Here is a 10,498-nt window from a genome sequence, read left to right as displayed (position 1 = left end):
CTGCAAGCTCCGCCTCCTGGGTTTACGCCATTCTCCTGCCTCAGCCTCCGGAGTAGCTGGGACTACAGGCGCCTGCCACCTCGCCCGGCTAGTTATTTTTTGTAGTTTTTAATAGAGACAGGGTTTCACCGTGTTAGCCAGGATGGTCTCAATCTCCTGACCTCGTGATCCGCCCGTCTTGGCCTCCCAAAGTGCTGGGACTACAGGCTTGAGCCACCGCGCCCCGCCTATTATCACCATTTTTAAACAATGCCCTCAGGTGATAAGTGTGGTGCCTAATACCAAATGGGCTTCAAGGCAGTAGAATAACAATGATGATAATTAACATGAGTGCCATGGCTAAAGGCTTTTGTTACATTGTTAACTGGTTTTAAAAAATAATGATGAATTATTTGAAGTTCAATAATGGTTTAGGAGGTACAAGTTTTTTTATTCACTTGTTCATACAATCACATTAGAATAAATACATTATATAAAGTTTCGTGCTGTCAATGCTGTAACCATTAAGTAATAATGTTTTCCACTTTTTCTGAATGGTCCACCAGTATAAATATTGCTATTACAAACCTAGAAATGATAAATGAAGATGCTTATGTTTTCTGAATTATATTATGAATTATAAGAAAGATGAGAATAGGCCTGCCAATATTCTTCACATTTAAAAGTTTCGTACTAGCATAAATTCCCTGATGTTCAACAATGTTTGAGCCATACACGAAGCACTTCCCACATTCCTCAAACTCTTAGGGTATAACACCCATATGCTTTCTCAGATGCACGTTAAGGGCTGAACTGTATCTAAAGGCCTTCCCACATTCCTTACATTCAAAAGGTTTCTCACCAGTGTGAACACTCTGATGTCCAATAAGTTGTCCATAAACGGTAAAGGCTTTCCCACATTTGTTACATCATAGGGTTTCTCCTCAGTATGAATTCTTTGATGCTGAACAAGGTATGAGCCAGAACTGAAGGCCTTGTCACATTCGTTACACTCATAGGGCTTCTTACCAGTATGGATTCTGCCATGTTGTACAAGGTACGAGGCTCGACTAAGTCTTTCCACATTCCTTACATTCGTAGGGCTTTACATCTATATGAATTTTCCGATGCTGTGCAAGATGTACGTGCACTCTGAAGGTCTTGCCACATTCCTTACACTCATAGGGTTTCTCTCCAGTATGAACCCTTTGATGTACAGTAAGCTGATGGCGACTAATAAAGGCTTTGCCACATTCCTTACATTCATAGGGTTTCTCCCCAGTATGAATCCTCTGATGCTGAAGAAGGTATGAGCCAGTACTAAAGGCCTTGCCACACTCCTTACATTCATAGGGCGTCTTGCCAGTGTGAAGTCTTCCATGTTGAACAAGATATGAGGCACGACTGAAGGTTTTCCCACATTCGTTGCATCCGTAGGGCTTTATCCCTGCATGAATTAGCTGATGTGCATGAAGGAAGGAACTAAGTCTAAAGGCCTTTCCACATTCCTTACATTCAAAAGGCTTCTCACCAGTATGAATACTCTGATGTCGCGTAAGCTGTCCATACACAGTGAAAGCCTTCCCACACTCCTTACATTCATAGGGTTTCTTGCCAGTATGAATTCTCTGATGCTTAGCAAGGGGTGAGCTAGTACTAAAGGCCTTCCCACATTCTTTGCATTCATAGGGTTTTTCACCAGTATGAATTCGCTGATGTTGAATCAGGTATGAAAAGGTACTGAAGGCCTTTCCACACTCCTCACACACAAAGGGTTTTTCACCAGTGTGAATACTCTGATGCCGGGTAAGCTTTCCACATGCTAGAAAAGCTTTCCCACATTCCCCGCACTCGTATGGTTTCTTCCCAGTATGAATACTCTCATGTACTGTAAGTTGATAGTTACCACTAAAAGTCTTTCCACATTGCTGACATTTGAGTGACTTCTCACCAGTGTGAATTCTCCTATGCTTAACAAAGGCTGAACCTCTGATAAAGGCCTTCCCACATTTCTCACATTTGTAGGGTTTCTCACCAACATGCAATCTCTGATGTACGGTGAGTTGATGTCCATTACTAAAGTTCTTCCCACATTCTTTACATCTGTTGGGTTTTTCACTACTATGTATTCTTTCATGTTGAACAGGCTTTGAGTCTTGACAAAGAGTCTTTCCATATTCCTGACATTCATGTGGTTTCTGTCTACTAATTTTCTGATGTGGGGCAAAAGATGGACAGTTTTCAGAGGGGAGCATTTCTTTACGGCCAATTGTATCATCTTCCAACTGCAAATCTGAAAGAAAATTTTTTTTTTTTTGAGATGGAGTCTCGCTCTGTTGCCCAAGCTGGAGTGCAGTGGCCGGATCTCAGGTCACTGCAAGCTCCACCTCCCGGGTTTACGCCGTTCTCCTGCCTCAGCCTTCTGAGTAGCTGGGACTACAGGCGCCCGCCACCTCGCCCGGCTAGTTTTTGTTTTTGTATTTTTTAGTAGAGACGGGGTTTCACCATGTTAGCCAGGATGGTCTCGATCTCCTGACCTCGTGATCTGCCCATCTCAGCCTCCCAAAGTGCTGGGATTACAGGCTTGAGCCACTGCGCCCGGCCGTGAGTATTAAAATGGGTTATGAAGTTCCTTTGGAGAGGCTAGTGAGATTATCTCTTTCTTACCCAAGTCTCAGCCTTTTTCTACCCAGGCCGTAGGGCTTTGAAGGGAAACTTCCAAACATGGCAGAGATGCACCTCCTGCCTGACAGCTGGGCTGTTTCCAGCAACAATGGCCTCCCTACCTGCCATGCTCTTACTCACCTGTGCACCATCTTCTTTCATCTGTTCTCACTGTCACCTCAGGCTCTTTCCATTGTTGCAATAAGGTGATCACATGTGGTTTAGAAAGGGAATGTCCTGCTTATGAGATAAGAACGTGGAAAAGAAATAAAATATGAGTTCAAAAATACTTTCAGTTTTGGTTAAATTTGCCATAAATGAAAGGTCAAATGACAGTGACCTTTATATCTCAGAGATGAGAAGAGTAAGAGGATTCATAATTCCAGATAGGTAGAGAAAGGTTTTATTTATTTATTTATTTAGAGATGGAGTCTCACTCTGTCACCAGGCTGGAGTGTAGTGTGTGATCTCAGCTCACTGCAACCTCTGCCTCCCAGGTTCAAGGGATTCTGCTGCCTCAGCCTCCTGAGTAGCTGGGACTATAGGCATGTGCCACCACGCCCAGCTGATTTTTGTATTTTTAGTAGAGATGGGATTTCACCATGTTGGCCAGGATGGTCTCAATCTCTTGACCTTGTGATCCGCCCACCTTGGGCTCCCAAAGTGCTGGGATTACAGGCATGAACCACCACGCCCGGCTGAAAGGTTTTATTTTAAATGAAATCTATCTATCTATTATAAACATAGATAAGTGTATACTTATTTATTTTTTGTGTCTTGATAAAAAACGGGGCCCAGTGGCTCATGCCTGTAATCCCAGCACTTTGGGAGGCCAGGGTGGGCAGATCACTTGAGGTCAAGAGTTCGAGACCAGCCTGGCCAACATGAAGAAACAGGGCTTCACTAAGCCCTGTTTCTACCAAAAATACAAAAATTAGCTGGGTATGATGGTGTATGCTTGTAATCCCAGCTACTAGGGAGGCTGAGGCTGGAGAATTGCTTGAACCTGGGAGGTGGAGGTTGCAGTGAGCTGAGATCATTATACTCCACTCCAGCCTGGGCAACAGAGTGAGACTATGTCTCAAAAAGAAAAAAAAAAAAAAAAGTATGACATTGTGATTGAGAACACGGATTATGGAACCTAAGTGCCTGGGTTCAAGTTTCTGCTACCGTCACCTATGGGCTGTGTGGTCTTGCATAACTCACTTAAATACACTGTGCTTTAGAATTCTCATCTAAAATGGTTAGCACCTATAGAGTGCTTGTAAGGATAAAAATCAGTTAATACAAATATATATTAATATAAAGAGCAGAGAACAGTGAACCAGCACACAGTAAGCACACTGTGTGTTACTAACATTATTATTGTTATTTTGCTAAGAGAAAAACAAAGTCTCCTTAGACATCTACATCTATAGGATACAGATTTGGTTTGCATTTACTCTTAAATGCAAAGTTCAGAGATGATGAATTTTAACCACAAAATCAGATTATATTATACGAAATAAAATCAGGTAGCTCCAGTTTTAAATGATTTGTTTATCCAATTCACCGGCATATAAGTTATATAGGCTCTTCAGATAGAACAAATCAAGACCCTTTGTCTAGCTGTTTTGCCTGCAAGGTGGGTCAGATTTTCACAGAACGTTCAGAGCAATTCAGAGTAAAAACATAATAGAAAACCTGGCCTCTTTTGTCAATGTTTTGCAATAAACAATCCAGAATTCTAATCCTGCCATTGGATCATTTCCAACCTAACAAAGCTCAAATGATTTCTCTGGCAACAAGAAGAAATTGTGTTCAGTTCTTAAGATAGCCCTAAAATCTATAATGGAGAAAGTATAACAGGGAGCAGATTCTCAAGTATTTGAGAAAGGTACACTTACCCATTGACATCAAGTTCCTGTAGTTCTCCAACATCACATCTCTGTACAAGCCCCTCTGGGAACAGTCCAGACTCTCCCACTCCTGCTGGGAGAAGGCTATGGCCACATCCTCAAATGTCACTGATCCCTGAAACTGCAAACCCACATATTTCTGGTGAAATCAAAGAAAATGCTTTCAAGGTGAAAGGAGATGAAATAAACGTTTCGATGTAGTAAGGGAACAATAACATAGGCTGGAAGCTTATAACATGGGAAGTGGATGAGGATAGTATCTGCATGTTCTAGAAGAATCCTGCTGCTATGGACAAAATGTCCTTTATATTGTAGGATATCACAATACTCCATATCTGTGGTGAAATGGACAAAATAATCCTAGTTTCCCTTTTATGTAAAAGAGTATATACAAAGATATTGCCTGCTAGGTATCCAACTAAACAAATTCTCAAAAAGGATTAGTCTCTATATTACTCTCCCTTTAAGAGGAAGATAGCTATGATTTCTTTCTTCAACTGTAGAATAAAATCTGCCTTAGAAAATAGCCATGACACAAATTTGTTGAATAACTCCTCAAGCTTCAAGTTCATTATGTCAGATCATAAGTGTTTTTCCTTGTATTAATAAATACTTTTTTCCATAGTGACATAAAAGTTATCTTGTGGATCTATATTGAGTTAGTAACTTTGTGAGGCTGAGGTGGGCAGATCACTTGAGGTGAGGACTTTGAGACCAGCCTGGCCTATGTGGTGAAACTTGTCTCTACTAAAAATACAAAAATTAGCTGGGCATTGTGGCAGATGCCTGTAATCCCAGCTACTTGGGAAGCTGAGGCAGGAGAATCACTTGAATCCAGGAGGTGGAGGTTGCAGTGAGTCGAAATTGTGCCACTGTACTCTAGCCTGGGTGACACAGCGAGACTGTCTCAAAAAAAAAAAAAAGTAATGATTTTATACTTATAAATGAAGATTGAACCAAATGCCTCAGGTTTCCCCAATTCTGGTAATTTGTTAATCTACTACTGATAATAATACACTTATAGTGTCACACAATATCCTTCACTTAATATTTTGTCTGTTGTTTTTTCAAAATTTTTTGAGATAGAGTCTCACTGTGTTGCCCAGTGTGTAGTGCAGTGCTATGATCATAGCTCACGGCAACCTTGAACTCCTGGGCTCAAAGTATCTTTCTGTCTGAGGTTCCCAAGTAGTTAGGACTACAGGCAGGTGCCCCCATGCCTGGCTAATTAAAAAATTTTTTTTTGGTAGAGACAGGGTCTTGCTATGCTGCCTAGGCTGGTCTTGAACTCTTGGGCTCAAGTGATCCTCCCACCTTGGGCTCCCAAGGTCCTGGGTTTACAGCTGTGAGCCACTGCACCTGGCCATTTGGCTGTTCTTGAGTTAGTGGATTAGGGTGAAAATGACTCAGAACCAAACGCATGTTGTCCAAGTCTGGCAGGTCCCATTATCAGCTCTGTGGAAAACTTCAAATCTTCTGATGTGTGGCCAAATGAAGCCAACAGATCAAACTCATCAAACCACAGCTGGATGTAGGAAGCTCAAATACTTCTGCCATGGGACTTCAGTCCTTCACTGCTCTATCACAGCCTTTCAGCTAAGACTTACTATTTACCTGCTCAGTAATTTGCTCAATGAATTCAGGAACACCAATTAGAAACGAGGACCTTGTAAGGAGGAAACAATACTTTGACATCTTTCTGCCACACAGAAGGAATCAAGTAGGCAATTAGAGGGTGCACTCTGATGCAGAATGCTTCAGATCAATTAAGGAAAATAGCCACATAATGTAAAAATCCCAATATTTCAAGAAGAAACACCAACTTACGTGGGTCATGCTTTGAGAACTCTAAGAACTGATCAGTCTTCACTGGGGTTCCTCTATCTGAGAAGTTCAAACTCTAGAAAATCCAGAAAGAGGTAAAGGAGGCTTTAGTGTTCTCAATGACATACATTAATAAACCTTCTTGTCCCTCCATTTCAGCTTCCGAACTGTGCTACAAACACCCTCAAACAAAATGTGGAGAACAGTGGAATTCAAGCCCCAGTGAACTAAGCTGTACAGAGTTGGATGCAGAGGAGTGGCACTTCTCAAGGAAGGCAGAATCAGACACAAGCTTTCCCACTAGGCCCTCATTTTGGGAATGTTGATCTAGGTCTCAAATTCGGTTGCAGTCTTCTCTTGAACAGAGATTCTCCTCACTCCATTCCCACGTTCTAAGCCTAAGAAAGAGTCCACATCACCCAATCCAGAGCTTCTTTAATGGTGGCAGTATAAATCTGAGGTTGGTCAGGACATGGGAGATAGAGAACGTAGGAGAAAATGATCAGGCAGTTACTAATACGGCTCCGTTTTCTGACCACTAAAATAGTAATAGGAATATCAGCTCCAACATGTGGTTGTCCTGAAGAATAAGAAAACCCACCCCCAAAACTTAACAGAATACTTGCTTAACATGAGTTAGCTCTTTTTTTTTTTTTTGAGACGGAGTCTTGCCCTGTCACTCAGGGCTGGAGTGAGTGCAGCAGTGCCATCCTGGCTCACTGCAACCTCCGCCTCCCAGATTCATGCGATTCTCCTGCCTCTGCCTCCGTCCTGAGTAGCTGGGACTACAGGCGCGGTCACGCCCAGCTAATTTTTGTATTTTTAGTAGAGGGGGTTTCACCATGTTGGCCAGGATGGTCTACATCTCCTGACCTCGTGATCCGCCCGCCTCGGCCTCCCACAGTGCTGGAATTACAGGCGAGAGCCACAGCGTGCGGTCGAGTTAACTCTTATTATGGTAGTTCCCTCTTTTTCACAGGGGGGAGATACACTCAAAAGATCCTCAGTAGATGTCTGACTGAACCCCATATATATTAGGTTTTTTCCTATACATACACACCTATGATTACGTTTAATTTATAAATTAGGCATCATAAGGGATTTTTTCTTTTGTTTGTTGTTGTTTTGTGACAGGGTCTCGCTGTGTTGCCCAGGCTGGAGTGCAGTAGTGTGATCTCGGTTCACTGCAACCTCCACCTCTTGGGCGCCTCCCAAGTAGTTGGGATTACAGGGGCCTGCCAATACGCCTAGCTAATTTTTGTATTTTTAGTAGAGACAGGGTTTTGCCATGTTGGCCAGGCTGGTCTCGAACTCCTGCCTGCATTGGAGTTGAGTTATTACATAAACATTATACAACCTTTATTTCATTTTAATTAACGAAACACTTTGTTTCCACTTAATTTATTTATGTATCTATTTTTTTTTAGAGACAGGGCCTTGCTTTGTCGCCCAGGCTGGATTGCAGTGGCGTCATCTCCACTCACTGCAACCTCCACCGACTCCCAGTTTCAAGCACTTCTCCCACCTCCGCCTCTCAAGTAGCTGTGACTACACGCGAGCGCCACCACACTTGGCTAATTTTTACATTTTTAGTAGAGACGGGGTTTCACCACGTTGCCCTGTTGCTGGTCTCGAACTCCTGAGCTCAGGCAATCCACCCGCCTCAGCTTCCCAAAGTGCTGGGATTACAGGCATGAGCCGTGCCACCCGACCTGTTTCCACTTTTTACTTAAAACGTGTTTCTCTGGCATGCTTTCTTTTAATTCTAACTAAAAAATTAAGAGCAACTCTTCTTTAAAAACAAACAAGGCCGGGTGCGGTGGCTCAAGCCTGTAATCCCAGCACTTTGGGAGGCCGAGACGGGCGGATCACGAGGTCAGGAGATCGAGACCATCCTGGCTAACATGGTGAAACCCCGTCTCTACTAAAAAATACAAAAATCTAGCCGGGCGACGTGGCGGGCGCCTGTAGTCCCAGCTGCTTGGGAGGCTGAGGCAGGAGAATGGCGTAAACCCGGGAGGCGGAGCTTGCAGTGAGCTGAGACCCGGCCATTGCACTCCAGCCTGGGCGGCAGAGCGAGACTCTGTCTCAAAAAAAAAAAAAAACAAAAAACAAAAAACCAACAGAAAAGATTCTCTGATGTTTAAATTTCCTCTGTCCCCTAGCAGCTAGAGAGAGAGAACTACTGCTGTGGGATAATGCAAAATTGAAGAACCTTAAGAAAAGCCTGGGTCCTATTTCTGTGTAATATGGAGATTGATGGAAATGTTTACAGCTGTCATCTTGCCCTCCTTTCTTACATAATTTTGTCATTAGGAAAGTAATCTGCACAACAGATCCTTTAAAGTCCTTTTCCCTGCACTGATAATTTTCAGATGACATTGCTCTCATTTTTAAAAAAGGTGTAAATACTTATAAAGTTTTTTCCAAACAAGAAGAGGCTTCCTGGCACTCCCATTTCTTCCCGCTGCATGCACAAGGTATCATATCTATCGTTTCCTTTTTAAACTGAGACTTGAAGAGTCTTTTGCTTCTTTACATAAATCAATTACAGTGATTTAATCCAAAATAGTAACAAATATTAATAGCTCAGATTCGCATGGAGGCCATGCACCCAGTCTTCGCGGGTGCACACCGGCCCTGTCTCACGCAGCTTCCCTTTCCCTGCCTCTCCGGCACTCGCCGGCCCGAGATCCTCTCCCGGTCCATCCAACGCTCACGCACGTCTCAGCTCAGGTTCCGCGCCGACCCAGGTCTGCAGAACTCCCGGTGCTAACTGTGTTCCTTTGCAGAAATTCAGGTTGCCCGGCGGGGCTGCTCTAACCTCTGAGCCGGGGGCTGACTTCTACCTCGCAAAACTCCTAAGGTCTCTGCCGGGTCAACGACCACAATGAACTGGCGAGGAGGTAGAGGTTGAGGTCGTTCCAGGGGCCGCTGAGAAATGTAGTTTCAGGCTACATTGGCCGGATCGCAGTAGCCTGTGGGAAATGTAGTCCGGAGCCGTCACACCGCCGAGCATGCGCGGCGCAGTCCACAAGGCCTCCCACCGGCACCCGGAGACTTCTGGGCGCTCCCGTCCGGCTGAGGGTGCGCAGGCGCAGGCGCTCGCAGAGCGGGAAGCTTGTAGACCTCCAAGCTGGGTGATTTTGGGGAGTCGGGGGGCGACTGACACCTGAGGCCCGAAGTAGGTGGCCAGCTTCTTAGAGGGCCAACCCAGGGCAGTAACACACCAGGTCAGAAAAAGCAAAAACAAAAACAAAAAATGATAATGTATACCAAAATATGTTATTACTTTAACGCAAAAATATGAAAACTAGGTGTTTGAAATTATCTTTCCGTACTGTTTGCTTTTCGCTACAGAAATACTATTATTTAACAGAACATTAATACGATTAATAGTGGCAATTTGACTAATCACGTGTGAGAAAAATGTATTTCTGTCCTCTGATACAGAAATTTTAAGTTTCTATTAAATATTTAAATTTCGTGGGTTTTATCTAAGATGCTAAATGTAAGACCTTTTAAAAGGAGAATGTAAATAAGACTAATCAAACAGACATTAACTATATGTAAAAGACATTTATCTTTCTGTCCCATCATACGTTTAGGAGATATTTACTCTTTCTGGTTCCTTTTCCAGTAATACTTCTCTGTATTATCTGCCTGTAGCCTTTATGGCATTCTTCTTTTGGTTTATATAATGCTAAAACTGAATACAGGCAAACGTGAAATTCACCTTGACTGTAAGCTCCGATTTTTGTTTGTTTGCTTTGTTTATGTTTTGTTTTGAGACAGGGTCTCCCTCTGTTGCTCAGACTGGAATGCAGTGGCGCGATCTCCATCTCGGCTCACTGTAATCTCCCCCTCCCAGGTTCAAGTGATTCTCCCACCTCGGCCTCCAGAGTAGCTGGGACTACAGGCGCGCGCCACTATACCTGGCTAATTTATATATATTTTTTTGTAGAGATGGGGTTTTGCCATCTTGCCCAGGCTAGTCTCGAACTCCTGGGCTCCAGCGATCCACCCGCCTCGGCCTCCCAAAGTGCTGGGATGACAGGGTGAGCCACCGCGGCCAGCTGAGCTCTGTTCTTATTAAGCCCACATTACAGTGATTCCTGGTGTCAGTCCAGGGT

The 10,498-nt window shown here is 43.5% G+C and overlaps 1 protein-coding gene across 1 annotated transcript; it reads right to left on the bottom strand.

The window, feature by feature from the left end:
• Positions 1-413: 413 nt before the first annotated feature.
• On the bottom strand, positions 414-9,403 carry ZNF30 (zinc finger protein 30). Its single transcript, XM_011947613.1, is given in 7 exon segments — positions 414-910; positions 913-1,052; positions 1,054-2,272; positions 2,785-2,883; positions 4,530-4,680; positions 6,369-6,441; positions 9,086-9,403. Coding segments are annotated over 6 exon segments (1,785 nt in total). The 5' UTR covers positions 6,378-6,441; positions 9,086-9,403; the 3' UTR covers positions 414-743.
• Between the last annotated feature and the right edge of the window lie 1,095 nt (positions 9,404-10,498).

Source organism: Colobus angolensis, unplaced genomic scaffold (assembly GCF_000951035.1).
Source record: "Colobus angolensis palliatus isolate OR3802 unplaced genomic scaffold, Cang.pa_1.0 Scaffold107, whole genome shotgun sequence".
Taxonomy (NCBI): Eukaryota; Metazoa; Chordata; class Mammalia; order Primates; family Cercopithecidae; genus Colobus; species Colobus angolensis.
The sequence above is the reverse complement of the archived record's forward strand: the minus strand, read 5'-3'. Positions and strand labels throughout refer to the sequence as shown.